Here is an 18,353-nt window from a genome sequence, read left to right on the forward strand (position 1 = left end):
GGAGGAGGAGGAGGAGGAGGAGGAGATTGGATTTATACCCCACCCTTCACTACCCAAAGAAGTCTCAGAGCGGCTTACAATCCCTTTCCCTTCTCCTCCCCACAACAGACATTCTGTGAATAAGGTGGGGCTGAGAGAGCTCTCTCGAGAACTGCCCTTGAGAGAACAGCTCTGAAAGAACTTTTGACTAATCCACTCCTCCACACCAGCAGCTGCATGTGGAGGAGTGGGGAATCAAACCTGGTTCTCCCAGATTAGAGTCTGCGCCCCTAACCATTACACCAAACTGGCAGGAGAAAGACAGTCCTAAGTCTCCACTTGCCACTTTCCTTACAAACTCCTCCCCCTCAGGCCACACTCCCCCCACTGAGAGCCTAGAGTGCAGGGGATTCAGTAGCCTACTTCCGGTCTAGTCTCTCTCTCCTTGGCATTCTGCACCTAGGTGTCCTGCTTCTTCATTTGGCTTCTGTGGTTCTCCATATTGTCAGGCATGGTCCTGCCCCTGAATGTATACTTTGGCTTTCAGAAGGTGCCTAAAGTCACTGAAACCACCAATGATGCTCTGTAGCACAACACGAGGTTTTCTTTCAATATGAGGCCTAACACAAAATATTTCTTCCCTCCCCACACACAGAGCTGCTACATTGTTTTTTCTGATACACAGCAAAAATAATTGTATTTGTCATATCAGAAGTTTTAAAATAAAAGATCCATTTATGCTTTAAAATGGTGGTCTGAACTGCAAACTTTCAAACAAATATAAAAAGCTCTATGATCACATAATAATTACCAGTGTACTTTGAACTGATCAGTTTACATAAGGCTGAAATAGGCCATATTAAATAACCATAACAGTTTTTTCCAACCCTCCTCCCCTTTTTTCTTTTCTATGTCTTAATTCTTCTTGCATTTCTGCAAGCAACCAGTCTTTGAGCGTTCCTCCCTGTTCAACCCGCAAAGTAATAAAAGCTACATGCTGATACAGCAGGAGTTGTATCTGATGCCAGTCTTTCGCTGGCCTACATTCTTGCAAAAGTCCCCAAACAATTCAATAATCAGAAGCAGTGCTGTGCATTTTTATTTTGTTTCTATCTTTATTATTAAGAAGGGACACAACACTCTTGTGCATTCATGATTAAAGTCACAATTTTTGTTATAACCATGTCCAATGTGTGTTTCTTTTAAAAGGGTTTAATACTGCTTGAGATAAACACAGTCACGCAGTTGGAAGCATGCTAGCATCATACTGCCTCTGCTAAGGATGAAATCATACGCAACACTCAATAATTCTGTGAATGACCCCTCAGTGGGCACATGGAACCCCAATGACCCCTCAATGGGCACACGGAACCCCAATTCAGGTCAAGTCCAGAGCACTGGGGATGGGTGGGTGGAGAGTTAAAGCCTCTACCCCTATTTTCCTTACCTGAAATGGCCATACACAGCTACTTCTTGCCTGCTGGGCTAAACACATACCCATATGTTTACTCAAAAATGGTAAAAAGCAGCTCCATGAGGCAATTTTAGGTCAGAGGAAAAAACCCCCAACAACCTTAAAGCCTTATGCTGCATTCCTGATCCAAGCAGAGCCCTGCATGCCGTATTTTTAAAAGGAAAAAAAATGGATGGGAGTTTAGCCGTGAAACCCCCAGTCTCTTGCGCAATTTGGTCCCAATTTGGTGGCTCAGAGGTTAAGACGTTGAGCTGCAGAACAGAAAGTCTGTAGTTCGGCAGTTTGAGACCCTAGTGCTGTGTGATGGAGTAAGCTCCTGTCTCTGGCCCCAGCTCCTGCCAACCTAGCAGTTCGAAAGCAAGAAATTGCAAGTAGATAAATATGTACCGCTTTGGTGGGGAGGTAACAGCATTCCGTGTGCCTCAGCATTTAGTCATGCCGGCCACATGACCATGGAAACATCTTTGGAGAGCACTGGCTCTTCGGCTTGGAAACGGAGATGAGCACCGCACCACAGAGTCGGATTCGACTAGCTTTCGAGCAAGGGAAACCTTTACCTTTTACTAAAAACCCAAGACAAAACAAAGAAATCTAAACATAGAATTCCATTATAAACTACAGAGATTAAATTAAAAATAATGTTGTATTTTAATTAAGACAATCTATATTGGTGTCAAAATTTAATCACTAGTATTTACATCAGTTCCAGTGCAAACTAGTCTTCAGTGGCTAAAGGACTGGGAGTGGGATGCAGGATTGTGTACTCTGTTCCCATAGCTCCTCCCCATGCCTTATAACCATTTTGTTGGCAATAATATTAACAGACTGTACTTTAAAAGCTCATAAACATGTGACAGACTGTGAAGGGTTAATGCCTTACAGAGCCAGAGAGCCTTTGAGTGACAGGCTGCTCAAACAGATTTCACTGGATAGCATCAGTTGAGAAGAAAGAACTGGGAACTGACTGCTGGAGAGAATTCATTTTAGCACTGATGGAGGACTGAGAAGGTGGCAAGGAGGAGTGGGAGGATCGCTGAAGATCCCCATTTGACCCAGAATAACAGACAGAGCTTCTAGTTTAGAGAAGTAATTCCCTGGCCAGTTGAACACGCAGACAGCTCTAAAGAGTGGAATGATCCCTGGTGTGTTTAGAGAAGGCTTTTCGGTACTTGGTAGTGTATCCCTGCCTTCTGAAAGGAGACAGTTAACCTCAAGAACTTATACTGGACTGTCCAGTAGACACTGTAACCAAAGCCTCTCATCTCAAAGATTCTAAGATTTTGTGAAAAGGTTAAAAACTCTTATTTTCTGGAAATATATTAACTGGAGTTTGTGAAATTACCAAGTTACCTCAGAGTTATTATAGATTCACCTCAGATATTTTACCCCTTATTTCACCTCATCTTTTCCCCTCTACATTGAATAAAATATGGTATTTCTGAACTTTCAAAAGCCTCTCATGTGCCATTTTTAGAAGTATAAGTTAAGAAGGTGATTTTGTCTCTTCCCTCGTCACTGGGCTGAGCCAGCATAAAAATATAATAACATAACAGGATGGGACAGCCATAAACCTTCAAATAAGAAGAAAATAGATAAAGGGGCTACTCAGTGAGAAAGCCCTCTCATGACGACACTATGATTGCTGACTTTGAGCCAAACATCCTGGAGTGCAAAGTCAAATGGGCCTTAGAAAGCATTACTAACAACAACGCTAGCAGAGGTGATGGTATCCCAGCTGAGCCATTCAAAGTCCTAAAAGATGATGCTGTTAAAGTGCTGCAATATGCCAGTAAATTTGGAAAATGTAACAGTGGCCACAGGATTGGAAAAGGTCAGTTTACATTCCAGTCCCAAAGAAGAGCAATGCCAAGGAATGTTCAGGCAATCCCACAATTGCACTCATTTCACACGCTAGCAAGGTCACACTGAAGATCCTACAAGCTAGACTTCAGTAGTAAGTGAATAGAGAAGCTGGGTTTCGAAGAGGTAGAGGAATGAGAGATCAAGCTGCCAACATTCGCTGGATTATGGAGAAAGCAAGGGAGTACCATAAAAACATCCACTTCTGCTTCATTGACTATGCTAAAGCCTTTCATTGTGTGGACCACAACAAAATAAACAAACAAACTGTGGAAAGTCCTTAAAGAGATGGGAGTACCAAACCACATCACATGTTTGCTGAGAAACCTGTTTAAGGGTCAAGAAGCGACAGTTAGAACCAGACATGGAACAACTGATTGGTTTAGAATAGGAAAAGGATGTATATCATCACCTTGCTTATGTAATTTATATGCAGAGTACATCATGCAAAATGCTGGCCTGGATGAATCACAAGCCAGAATTAAGATCGCCAGGAAAAACATCAACAACCTCAGGTATGCTGACAATACCACTCTAATGGAAGAAAGTGAAGAGGATCTAAAGAGCCTCTTGCTCAGAGTGAAAGAGGAAAGCACAAAAGTGGGCTTGAAGCTCAACATCAAAAAAACTAAGATCATGGCATCTGGCCCCATCACTCCTTGGCAAATAGACGGGGAAGCCATGGAAGCTGTAACAGACTTCACGTTCCTGGGATCCAAGATCACTGCAGACGGTGACTGCAGCCATGGAATTAAAAGATGCCTGCTCCTTGGGAGGAAAGCGATGGCAAGCCTAGACAGCATAATAAAAACTAGAGACATTACACTGCCAACGAAAGTCTGCATAGTCAAAGTGATGGTATTCCCAGTAGTAATGTATGACTGCGAGAGCTGGACCATAAGGAAGGCCGAGCGCCAAAGAACAGATGCTTTTGGATTATGGTGCTGGAGAAGACTCTTGAGAGTCTTGGACTGCAAGGCAATCAAATCACTCCATCCTAAAGGAAATCAAACCTGACTGTTCCATGGAAGGACAGATACTGAAGCTGAAGCTCAAATACTTTGGCCACCAAATGAGAAGGGAGCACTCAATGGAGAAGACCCTGATGCTGGGAACGATTGAAGGTAACAGAAGATGGGGGCGGCAAAGGATGAGATGGTTAGACAGTGTTACCAATGCAACGAACGTGAACTTGAACAAAGTCCAGAAGATGGCGGAAGATGGGGGGCCTGGCGTGATATGGTCCACGGGGTCGCGAAGAGTTGGACTCGACTGTGTGACTGAACAAAAACAACAGCCAGAAAGAAAAACTGAGGGAAAATCCTGCACGTGATGGTCAGGAAAAGGGCGAGATTGCCATATCAGGTTAAGGCTCTTTCTCTCTTTCTGATCCTTCAAGTGGCTGAGACTGCACATGATTGTCCCAGCCTTCATCTTATCCTAGCAAAGATTTGCCTATTGAACTGACACCAGACATATTTCCAATTAACCACCCCCCCTCAATTTTTTGGACTATGCACAGTATTAAAGAAAGAATCTTCTATGTGTTATCGTTTTGGAAAGTTGAAACTCCCCAAAACATTATTCTAAAGTCAAAAAGCACCTCTCATGTTATCAAAGCCTATGCCCATAATACTTTGGAAGCTTAATGGGTCAGTAAGGCACTACTGGGGAAAAACAAGCTGTACTAGCAAAACTATGGAAGAATTTTCTTTCACAGCCAATTGTAAAGATTACTCCGAGTCACTAAGATTACAACAACCAAACAAGTCAAAATATTTGGGATTTATACCAACTTAGTCATATTGAAGTGAAAAGCATTAGAATAAATCCAAATAGTTAACGGAGCTCTGATCATACTATTCATTATCTAGTAAGCACTCATTTCATTTGTTCAGGTTTTAGAAAGGGGATATGCAGCTTAAAAGATATGTTTTCAACAGCAAGCTTAAAACAAAGGAACACAAAGTGTGCCACTGGTGCTGCTTATTCTCCTTTGGACCTCGAATAATCCCTGCACCAACCTGCCTGTGCACATACTGAGGGGGAAAAAAACAAAAACAAAACTTGCCTCCTACACGTGGACATTAAGATGCAAGAGGAGGATGACCTTCTAACGAGCAACTTTTGGTAACAGATTTTTTAAAAAATAATCTCTGCATCTGGGGACTTGAAGCTTTGAGCCAACTCAAGCTGCCACCCCAAGCTGTGAAATACAAAGTCCTCATTGCTCTGAAAAACCCACAGTAATGAGAACAAAAATTCAGAACATGACAAAAAAATTCCTCAGTCTGAAATCACTAGAGCTCAGCCAAAAAATCTTTAGCTTTATTTTGACTGTGTTACTGTAAACAGAAAGGCATTTGTTTTTCAGGATACTTTTTTGTGCCCTCTCTCTCAAAAAAAAGATGCAGTTTTGCCTGTGTTCAAGGCAGTAGAAAGAACTCTGCAAAAGTCCACAAAGGCAGGTTTAAATAAATAAATAAATGGCTCCTGGATACTGTGCAATCCTTGAGCAAGCCCAAAAGACTTGTATTATGCCAGAAAAGTTCTTTGGGACTGGGAACAAGGAAGCTAGTCCCTAAACTAGTTTGACCACACTCAATAAGCTCTCCAACCCAACCCAACTGAGATAACACTCAGCTTGTTCCCAGGTCTGTCTGCAGTCCTGTGAGCTATGGGATGAGTTTAGGGACAACGTATAAAGAGGCTTTACATGAGCTTTAACTCAGCTAGGATGGCACAGGAAAGCTAGACCAAAGCTAGGTCAGAAAGTTAATTGTCCTTCGGTCCCAAGAGTTAGGAGTGTCCCTGGACACAAACAAACATCTGTGGTGAGGAGCAATGTTCCCTCTAAGCTGTGGAGTCTTGTGAGCAAAAATTCTACTTTATGAGCTATTGACATTAAACTTGTGAGCAAGCGATTTGGCTACTGCATAAATTAGCTTGCTCTGGAGCCATCCTTCCTGAGCTGAGACAAAAATGTGTGAGCCGGAGGCTAAGAAACTGTGAGCTAGCTCACACTAACTCAGCTTAGAGGGAACACTGGTGAGGAGCATTTTGCACAGCTCTGAGTGGAGAAACACTGGGTTTGATTACATTTTGCTTACAGTATCTAATGGGCTAATCTGGACTCAAAAATTGATATGCATGGAAATTTGGCTCAGCTCTAGAAATGACCCATTTGACACAGATGTCATAGCACTCAGCCATACCACTGCAGAGATAGAGACATCCATAAAGAAGGAATTCTCTGCTGGGTCCTTGCAGTGTTGAAGCCAAGACAAACCCACCACGTATGGAACTTGTCCCCATCAAGGACACTATAGAGAAAGACATTCTAGGCTCTGGAGGAAGGAGGTTAACTACTGAAGAGGGCACCTTGAGACGTCTGCAGAGTGTGCGTAGTTCTTCACTATTTAGAGCATCGATCCTGCGGTGATACTCAGCCACTGACACTACCTGAATATGGAGACAGGAAGACAATAATTTCCACTGACAGTTAAAGAAAAAATAAAAGGCAAGAAAATAAAATGACAAGAATATGGAGAGGTTGGGCAGGGGAAAAATACCAGCAACATAAGAAAATTAACATGTAAAAAGACATTTACACCTATAGGGGTACGATGTGCACACAGAGACATTTCACATAGAACACACACACTGCAGTTGAGATTTCCAACAAAACAGCACCAGTGATCATATATATCTCAGTAGTAGTAAACAGCAAATCTGCTGGAATAATACGTAATCAGTTTCTTCCAGCCACGTGATCAATTAAGCAGGCACAATTAATTTCTGCATGTCATTGTTTTGCAACTGTTTAAAAGCTCACTGTGAGACTTCTGCTTCTTTTGATTTTTATGTTTATTCTATTTAAGTCACTTGTGAAGCAAAGTCTGCTCCAAAGTGTGCTGTATTGCACATCAAGATAACATAACCTAAAACACCCCCCCAAATATAATTAATTGGTTTTGTCCTTTAAAAGTACTTGCAATTGCAGCAGGAAATAAAATGGTTTATCAAGGAAATGCTACAGCAGCCTGCATGCCAGATGACCCCAAATTCATTTCTTTAGTGTTAACAATAACTCTGCATTTTTCTTAAAACAGTGCACTGTATTATGTCCAGTACAATAGCTGCTATAAAGGCCTAATATGCTGGAAAGACAGATTTTTTTTTTAAAGTTATAGCACAATCTATGTAACAAGCAATATCATAAGCACCTGCGTTATCTATTCATTCATTTTACACATAGTAAGGAGACATTTAAAAACATATGAACAACTAGCTTGGAAGCTAAAACAGCCACAATCAATAGTATTTTCTAGCTCTGGGTGTAGTAAAAAAATATAGCTGAACTTGGTGTTCTAGGTATACAGTCCACATCTTCTAAGTGAAAGGTGTCAAACTCATTTGTTATGAGGGTCAGATCTGACATAAATGGGACCTGGCCGGCTGGGTCATGCATGTCATAAAATGTAGTGCCACGTACCAGAGACATAAGCTTTATAAAGGACACAGACAACCACAATTAAAGATATTTTTCATAAATTACAAACATGCTTAAAACATTAGCACTCTTGCCATATTTTGTTTGTTTAACAGTCTTTGATAACTGACACCACTTGCTCTGAATTACAGCACCAAAATCTGGAGACAATGTCTGTGCTGTAGCAATCTTGAGTAAGCTGTTCAGGTGAGTATCTGTAAGCTGCAAACCTACTTTTGATTTGTTGACATTAATTACAGAAATCTCATAGTCAAATGCTTCGAGCTTGCATATTCTGCACTTGAAGCGGGGCATTGTGAGCTTTTTTGCATTATTTATTTTATTTATTTATTTTATTAGATTTAAATTCTGCCCTCCCTGTATAGCAGGCTCAGGGCAGGTTCCATCAGATATAGTAAACAATATACAGTATACAAAACTTAAAACAGTTAAAACACTAATAAAATACAGCAACATTCATCCAGTGTAAGTTATAGTTAAAGCCTCACAGATCTAATCTCTTTCAAGATTTGGTCCTTAGATGGTAATACGGCACTGACGGAAGAGGCCCAGTAGAGAGGGAGGGACATCCGCCACCCTAATTAAAAGCCTGGCGGAAGAGCTCCGTCTTGCAGGCCCTGTGGAACTGTAAAAGGTCCCACAGGGTCCTGATATATGGGAGTTCATTCCACCAGGTAGTCCCTAGTCGAGGTGAGATGGATGTCCCTGGGGCCAGAGAACATCAGAAGATGTTGGCTGGCAGACTGTAAAGCCCTTCAGGGCTCATAGAGAGAGAGGCAGGAGTGTGCTGGTCAAGAATGCGTGAAGACATCATGACACAGAATGAGGGCTATGTGTTTGTCTACAAAAACTATAGTCTTCCTCAGAAAAATAAGTACAACTCCTATGAGACAGTGCAAGAATAGAGAGACAGCAATGTATAGTGGTCAGGATCAGCCTACTATCTGTGAAGCCTAGGTTCAAAATCTCCAGTCTACAAAGGAAATGTGTTGGGTGACCTTGGTTTGCACACACACTCCCAGCCTAATCCACCTCACTGGCTTGTTGTTATTCCTCATCTAAATAGTTCACATTGCTTTCTTACTGAGAAAGACTGGATCACGAGGGCATGAATGCGGTGAAAAACAAAAGGCAAGGGGGAGGTGAACCCAGTTGCACCCAAGAAAGCTGCGGCATAATGAGCCCAACAACAACACACACACACACACAAGCTCTAGCAAGGCACAGGAAAGCTCATACCTTGAGTAAAACTTTGTTGGTCCTGAAGTTGGACTCAACTTTGTTTCACATACACACATAGTAGCAAGGGGAGGGGGAGGCAGAGCCTCAGTCAATGCAGGGAAGAGAGGATTGCCTTTGTATCCTGTGCAATTGAGGGAACCTGGCAAAGCAAGCATTCATTCCCTCCCTCCCCCTCCCTTCCTCCCCAAGGGAGGAGGAGGGGGATGAGCCTCAGCCAATGCAGGGAAGAGAGGATTGCTTTTGTATCCTGTGTGACTGAGGGAGACTGGCAAAGCAAGCTCTAGCTCTTTCCCCCTCCCTTTTAAAAAAACCCTCCTCCCAAGGGAGGAGCAGGGGGAGGAGCCTCAGTCAATACAGGGAAGAGAGGATTGCCTATCTTTACCGTGTGGTTGAGGGAGCTGGACAAAGCAAGCTGTGATGCAGCAGCAGCCCCAGATAAGGAAGCAGGAGAGAGCCAGTTGCTGTATGTTTGACACCCCTATTCTAAGTATTCAGTAACTCAGGGAATTAAAGATCTTCAAAAACAATTGCATGAACTCCACCCCTTCACATCTAACAAATTAATCTTATGCCAATGGTATCCACTCCACTGTGGCTCTGGTATATTTTAAAACTGACTTGCTGAAATATAACAGCTGCAGACTGGAAACTTTCAAACAATATCCAAGAGAATCCCTCTGCACTTGTGAGCAGAAGTCAAGATCACCATCTGAATATATCTTTAGGGAAAGTTTCCAGTAGGTAGCTGCAGTTTTCCAGGGCATAAGCTTTCATGAGTCAAAGATCCCTTTGTCAGTTATCTTTGTCAAATGTTGCTCTTTAGGGGAAATTTCTGCAATGTTACAGGCAGGAAACTTGGATGGTATATTGCATACCTTTCCCTTTTTTAAGTTAAGAGACTATTTAACATAACAACTGCATTCTAAATACCAGAAATGCTGTTAACACCTCAACAATACTAGATGGAAGATTATTGCTACAAGCACTCCAAGATGCTTGTTCACCCATGAAACAATGTGGTTTAAACCAAACAGCCACCATCCGGAGTTAAATGGGAGTCTCAAATCCCGTGAAAAATCTGGAGCCTTCCTTTTTCAGCTACCACATCCCAGTTTTGAGAGAGAGGTATTGATTGATTTTATCAATCTGTGAATGACTGGCCATTTCCTATTCCTGCTCCTATAGAACTCCTTCCTGCTTGAAGCCTTCTTCTGTGTGACTCTTACACCTAACCATATTTCTACACCCCATTTTTTCTCCATTCTTGTCTGTGCCAAACACTGAAACCCTGCTTGATTTTTCCCTGTCTTGCCTGTTTCAATATCTGCTATTTATGTAGCAACCTAATAAGATGCTCCAAACTGATTATCTTGCCTGTTGTGGAAGGACTGTTGTTGTCTCTGCTTCCCACCCTATAAGTTAACTCTGCAGGGACATAAAACTCCTCTCCATTCCTGTCAATTCGGCATAAAAGTGCTGCAACCAACCAAACTATAAAATCTCACTTCTTATGAACAGGAAATCATTGTGGGGTGCTGCAAATGTCATACTGCTTTAAAAACTATCTGAGTTTACAAATTAAGAACACAAAAGAATGAATTGGCTGGGCTTCTTTGTGACAACACTGAAGCAGCATTTGGAATTTAATAACATTACTGCTGTATTTTTCTGAAGTATGTATAAACTTCTGTTCATAATTGATATACCTTGATCCACTACATACTGGAAAGGGGAAGGTTCCAAGCAATCTACAATGAACATATATCATGCAAAAATAGTGGTGAAATCCTGCTCTTTAAGACACACTGCTTTTTCAAAACACGAAAGGAAAGAAAAGGTTCCTGTATGGAAGGACAAATATTTGAGAACAAAGAACAGCTCTACCTCCATCTACCTCTAAAGTTAAAGTGATCTATTCATCTTTTGATCTACAATAAACAGTTTTCAAGAGTATGCACTCATGCAGGCAAACAACATATACAGATTCACATTTGCTCATTTCCTGGATGTCGATGACAGAGCACCAGAGTATGCACAGCTAAATAATCCAGGCTCAGTAACATAAAAAAACCTCTTCAAGGCCTATATAATGTTTTTATTTTTAGTGATTATAGGTACAGATCAACAGCCTCTCAGCCTTCTCACTGAAAAAGGTATTGTTTGATTCTAAAATCAGATTAGGATGCAAGAACTTCATAAGCACACCACCATACGTATTGTCCCATTTGTTAGAGAATATACATTGTCAAGAGCGAAGCACACTAATAACCTGTTCTCCATACATGCTTAAATGGTCATTCATTGCCAGTGGTTGTGTTTCTCTTCACGTACTATATTCTGCCATTAGAAACACACCAATTTCAGCAGAGCAGCTGGGTTAGGGTTTGGAACTGGTCCTGAACCTGAACTGGGTTTTCCTAGTTTGTGCCCATCCCTATTTCGGAATAAATGTGCAACAATTTCCATTAGAAGATGCCACAAAAAGGAAATACAGGACACCCTTTTCTATAAACAAAAACATCCTTTTCCTGAAGCCGATTTTAAGGCAAAAAAGCTCCCCCTCCCCCCAAAAAAATCTCCATGCAAAGGCAGAAGTTAGTCATACTATTATAGAAAAAATAATAAGCAACAAATTCTATGGCCTGGATTGATGGAACCTAGTATCAGTCCATATGATCATGTGGACCCTCCCTCTGGCTCGCTTTTCCATCCTTCTCTGCCTGGATTTCGCATTACATATAGATATTAAAATGTAGCAGAATATGGCCCTGTACTGCAGTTTGCAATCCTGGCTTTCACTCAGAAATCTGAAAGAATGTGTTAAGAATATAAAGGGGAACAGGCATAATGACTGAAAATGACCAAACACATTCTAAAAATCATAATCACTAAAAAGTTGCATTTCAGGTGAATTCAGAATTGGACTATAAAAACAATTCTTTTCTAATTAATGACAACAAGGATCTTTAGAGAATGCCCATTAAGGAAGGAAAAGCTTTCTAAAAAAACCCACCCTGAACCTTAACTCCTCTTCTAGCATCAGCTGGTTAAATACTGTATTGTAATGATCCCAAATCCTTAAAAACTTCTACATATTCTCATTATAGCAGCACAATATATTCTAAGCCAAATAATAATTTTGGTCTTTATATAGCTAAGAAGTTCCTCAGGAGCCTGAAAGGAAAGATAAGCATACTGTTCTGATCATGCATTCACTCTTGTGCTGAATTACATTTTGCACAGTCAACACCACAGTTAAGTTGCTGCAGTGTCACTGAGCAACTACTGAGAGAGATGGCCTTAATGGAAAAAAAAAGAGAGGGGAAAGGACTGGGAATTCTGACTTTTAATAATGTGTCAAATGCAGTATAGGAATAGAGAAAAAAGACACAATTGACTCCTGAGGGAGGAGGAATATGACCTGATCTATCTTTGTCTTACAAGAATCCCTAGGAAAGAGTCCTTTCTCATTTCCATTTTACAATGATTCCCTATAAACAAAAAAACATTGGATGCCTCGATCATATCAGAGCACATAATTTTTTTGTAAATATGGTGAACTGCCCGAGATTATTTTGTGGGGATAGCTCAAGCTGATGCAGATAAATACCATGTACAGAAGAAAAAAACCCACTGTTATTTGCTGGAACACAGGTCAGTCAGTTCAGATGAAGAGGTTTCAGAATTTGAGGGGGTTTGTATCAATTTTCTCCTGCAATATGAGCAGGATAAGAGGAGGATCTTTAATTGTATCCATAGCTAAAAATAGCTGGTGTATCAAAACAAGTCCCAGAAACACCTATGAAAGATTCATAGTTATTTGCTCCCATTTCTGGAAGTTGCATATGGTAATCATTGAGATTTGATGACTACCCAGCAATACAGCAAACCCTTTCATGGTCTTATGGAAACTTTTATGATAAAAAAAAAAAATTGCTCCCACATTTTTTTCATCAAAATACTAAAGAAATTAAATGCAGATAAAAAGCTTCATTTAATGAGCCTTCACTACAACATGCAACAATCAATTCTAAAATAAAATAAAGAAGCAAGTTATTGTAACAAACTCCCTAAAATGTATATCCCTCAAAGCCTTCCAAACAACTATAATCCTTAAGCATTTATGATGAATTGTTAAGAAAAGCCTCATTCACAAGTCAGAAAGTTTAACTATTAAACAGTTCAAATCACAATTAGAGCATCACTGCAGACCAATGATCTAAAATGCAGAACCCTGAAATTAATATTACAATAAAAACCAGAGATTACTACTGTTTTCCTCATAGCACCATAATCAAAATGAAACCAAAACAGCAATACAAAGCATTTAATAGAATTACCAGGTTATATTTATTTTTCATTGAGTGGTGTTTCCTTCCCTTCTTGCCATACCAGAAACGAATCATTTCCTTTGGAAAATAAGTGAAGGGTATTTTAGCTATACGTGAAGATTTCCCCCCAGCATTTTTACTACCTGCTCTCAATTCCAGGCACAGCCAAAGCCTTGCTGAATGACAGAATAACTTGCTAGTCTCACACAGTTGATTGACATGACGATGAGCTAATCAGGGAAAGCTGAGTGCTTGTTGGGCGTATCTTCTTAAGTGAATGAACAACAGAAAAGGCATCACTATATTCAAGGGAGGTTGCAATGCACAAGAATCACAGTTCCATAATTTAAAGAGACAGTACATTTTTAAAATCTAAGAATTATTTCAGAACAATTTACCCTATCTAACAAGGGGGGAAACTGTCAAAACAAAAGGCATTCAACAAAGCTGTTTAGTGAAGTGATGCTCTTAATTAACTGCAATTACAGCTTGAAATTTTACTGCAGAGTTTCAGAACTTTTTTAGATGAGATTTCAAGATGTTTTTGAAAACTCTCCACTTTTGCAGCAACATATGCAACATATATTGTTGAAAGTATGCTAACTACCGTGTTTCCCCGAAAATAAGACACTGTCTTATATTTATTTTTTCTCAAGAAGACACACTAGTTCTTATACCACAAATGCATAGAAATCCTGCTAGGGCTTATTTTTGGGGTAGGTCTTATTTTCGGGGAAACAGGGTATGTTGGTTCTTATTAAAAATGGGAACACCTGGGGGGAAATGGAAAAATTTGGGGGGGGGAGTTTGCCCTCATTTTTTTCCCTGAGGCACTGTTCCCAGTTTTCCCATTGGAAATTTTGGGGAGTATTGAAAAAAATTCCTATGAAATATTTTCTCGAATGAGTGAAATGTTTTTAAAGTTAAGGTAGGCATGCTATAGACATATGCGCAGCATGCAGGGCTTTCATTGCTTCTGTGGTGCTTTTGGGGTCTTTCTGACCAGACTCTTTTCTTGTGGTTGACCTTTTCACCTCTTCCTCAAATAATTGTGACACATAATAGCCACAAATTGGATATCAAGTAGCTTATTGCCCTACCTCCCTGGAGGAGGAAAAAGATCAGAAGGTGGTGGGAAAAGCATTATCTACCTAAGAAGGAGGTGGGGTAGAACAGAGCCTCAGAGGAAAGTTTTATTGAGAACAGAGTTCTCTCTAACCAGCAGCCACAGAAGGAAGAAGACAGTATCAGCATCTAGCTGGTACTACGTCTAGCTGTGCAGCTATTATATTGACCATTCGTATAACCCTTTTTTCTGAACAAATAATATAATTTATTATTCAATACAAACCTTGTTTTCTGTTTAACTCCTATTTTTTCTACTCTTCAGATAGCAAAAATTGGGGCATGATAGGGTATATCACTTGTGGTTTTCTCTTAGTACTGGGCTGGGCATATCTGTAATTTTGCTTGTGGAAAACTAAGGCATTTGTAACTTTTACATTCCATGTTTAATATTTCAAATATTGCAATTTTATACGCTAAATAAGTTACAAGTAAGCTTGGTCATAATAAAGATGTATTACTGGACTGTTTCCTGCACAAAAAAATGATATAGCGCTAGATGTGAGCACATGGTAACATACTAATGCACAAATTATAGTTCTGCTATGTAAAAATATATGCCATATAGACTTTGGAAAAAGCACAATGCAGAGTATGAGTAAAAACAGATCTTGCCCGATCTGTTTAGTAATAATGGAGGAAAGGAAACAGAATTTGCGCTAGTATATAATTTTACACCCACATCCCTCTTTTAGGACAATCATGCTAGGAAAAGTTGAAGGCAGCAGGAAAAGAGGACGACCCAACATGAGATAGACTGATTCTATAAAGAAAGCCACAGCCTTCAGTATGCAAGACCTGAGCAAGGCTGTTAATGATAGGATATTCTGGAAGTCATTAATTTCGTAGGGTCGCCATAGATTGGAAGTGACTTGATGGCACTTAACACATGTACATAGAAATTCACTTAACCTGGAGAATCTAACTGTAGTATTTAGACAGGGTTCTTCTAAGGTAAAGGTAAAGGTTCCCTTGCTCGAAAGCCAGTCGAATCCGACTCTAGGGTTGCGGTGCTCATCTCCGTTTCAAAGCCGAAGAGCCAGCGCTGTCTGAAGACGTTTCCGTGGTCATGTGGCCGGCATGACTAAACACCAAGGTGCACAGAACGCTGTTACCTTCCCACTGAAGTGGTACCTATTTATCTACTTGCAATTTCTTGCTTTCGAACTGCTAGGTTGGCAGGAGCTGGAACTAGAGATGGGAGCTCACTCCATCATGCGGCACCCGGGTCTCGAACTGCTGAACTACTGACCTTCCACAGCCTGCAGTTCTTCTACCCACATTTAAAAAACATTTCTTTGATCAAATCACAAGGAAGAGAAAAAAATCCGGCAGCCCACTGTTAAAGTCTGTTTACAAAATCTTTCAATGTTTTTACAAAAACAACATGTTGCAAATTGCAACAGTGTTAATCTGAAACCTAGGACAACAAAAGCTATGATGTTTGGGGTTCTGGGGAAAGTGACTTTGCTAAAGTTTATTACAAAGGCTGATCCAAGATTACAGATGGGATGGAAAGCAGGGCGGGGGGGACAAATTAACCCAACATAGTTGCATCAAGAACCTAGAAGGTTAGTTAGAAAACAAGTACAGAGCCAATATTTAAGAGCATGAATGCAAACTAATAATAAGAAAAGTATATGTATTTATTACAGAAATGTTTAAAAACATATAAGGGCCCAAGTAAGGCCTCATAATACAATAAAAGTGACATCTGCACAAGGAAAGCAATAGTGTCCTAACGTGTTTTGGCCCAATGGGGCCTTCTTCAGAGGTCAAACTATATAGGGAACAAATAGACTCCTATTACAATCAAAAGGCAATGAACGAGTTGATTTAAGACCAAAAGTGGAGTTTTCAGATAGGAAATCAATAGACACAAAGGAATTATTTTATGAGGCCTCCTTGAATCTAACCTTGTGTAAAGTACAGATGCATATCGGCTGAATATAGAGCTCTATATTCAAGGCACATTGGCTCCTTTCAGGTGTCTCACACTCACACTTTATGGACCCAAATTGGAAGGCATACAATAGAAATACTATGCAGCTCGTATGCATCTGTACTTGACACAATGCTATATTCAAGGAGGCCCCTTATAAAATAATGTCCTTGTGTCGATTTCCTATCTGAGAACTCCACTTTTGGTCTTAAATCAACTCGTTCATTGCCTTTTGGTAATAGCCTATTTGTACCCTATATAGTTTGACCTCTGAAGAAGGCCCCATTGGGCCAAAACGCATTAGGTCACTACTGTTTCCCTTGTGCATATGTCACTTTTATTGTGTTATTAGGCTTTAGGTAAAAGCCTTGCTTGAAAGCCAGTTGAATTCGACTCTAGGGTGCGGTGCTCATCTCCGTTTTCAAGCTGAAGAGCCAGCACTGTCCGAAGACATTTCCATGAACATGTGGCTGGCATGACTAAATGCTGAGGCACATGGACTGCTGTTACCTTCCCACCGAAGCAGTATTTATTTATCTACTTGCAATTTCTTGCTTCTGAACTGCTAGTTGGGACTAGAGACGGGAGCTCCCTCCGTCATGGGACACTCGGGTCTCGAACTGCTGAGTACCGACCTTCCAGTCTGCAGTTTGGTGTCTTAACCACTGAGCCACCGCAGCCCTTATGAGGTTTTAGCTGGGCCCTTGTATGTTTTTTAAATGTTTCTGCAATAAATACATGTATTTTTTCTTATAATTAGGTTACATTCATGTTCTTAACTACTGGCCCTGTACTTGTTTTCTAACTAACCTTCTAGGTTCTTGATTCTAGGATTACAGATGCCAGTTTATTACAGCTGAATGCAGCACCTTTAGAAACAACAATAAGTTCATATGTTTCCATGCATTGATGCAAAGTAAGCTGGCAGTATTGCTGGAATGGATCACTGCAGACCCAATTGCTGGAGGAATTCAGAGGAAATGTGATCCTCCTAATACAGGGTAGGTACTTTTAAAGAACTAGCTAAACATCATCAATCATTTTTCAGAGGAGATCCGGGAAATTACAGGCCAGTCAGTCTGACGTCAATACCGGGTAAATTGATGGAAACTGTTATTAAGGAAAGAATTAGTAGGCACATTGATGAACAAAACCTATTGAGGAAGACTCAGCATGGGTTCTGTAAGGGAAGATCTTGTCTCACTAACCTGTTAGTGTTCTTTGAGGGAGTGAACAAACATATGGACAAGGGGGACCCAACAGATGTTGTTTACCTTGACTTCCAGAAAGCTTTTGATAAAGCTCCTCATCAAAGGCTCCTAAGTAAGCTCAATAGTCATGGGATAAAAGGACAAAAACTTTTGTGGATCAAAAACTGGCTAATTAATAGGAAACAGAGAGTGAGTATAAATGGGCAATTTTCTCAGTGGAGGGTGGTAAGCAGAGGGGTACCACAGGGATCAGTACTCAATAAAATGCTTGTTAACTTGTTTATTAATGATTTGGAGTTGGTAGTAAACAGTGAAGTGGCTAAATTTGCAGATGCCACAAAGTTGTTTGGGGTGGTAAGAACCAGTGAGGGTTGTGAGGCACTCCAAAGGGATCTGTCAAGGATGGGAGAGTGGGCGTCAAATTGGCAAATGGGGTTCAGTGTGGCCAAGTGCAAAGTGGTGCACATTGGAGCCAAAAATCCTAACTATAAATACACAATGATGGGGTCCGAACTGGCAGAGACTGACCAAGAGAGAGATCTTGGAGTCGTAGTTGATAACTCAATGAAAATGTCAAGACAGTGTGCAACTGCAATAAAAAAGGCCAACGCTATGCTGGGGATTATTAGAAAGGGAATTGAAAATAAACCAGCCAGTATCATCATGCCCCTGTATA

At 40.5% G+C, this 18,353-nt stretch overlaps 1 protein-coding gene across 1 annotated transcript in view; it reads right to left on the reverse strand.

Moving 5' to 3' along the window:
- The window catches only part of OXR1 (oxidation resistance 1), a 75,883-nt gene that overhangs the window by 8,304 nt on the left and 49,226 nt on the right, over window positions 1-18,353 (reverse strand). Inside the window, 1 exon segment of the mRNA XM_015421591.1 lies at window positions 6,695-6,775. Coding sequence (XP_015277077.1) covers window positions 6,695-6,775 — 81 coding nt within the window.

The sequence above is a fragment of the Gekko japonicus genome, unplaced genomic scaffold (genome assembly GCF_001447785.1).
Source record: "Gekko japonicus isolate JY-2015 unplaced genomic scaffold, Gekko_japonicus_V1.1 scaffold1589, whole genome shotgun sequence".
NCBI lineage: Eukaryota > Metazoa > Chordata > Lepidosauria > Squamata > Gekkonidae > Gekko > Gekko japonicus.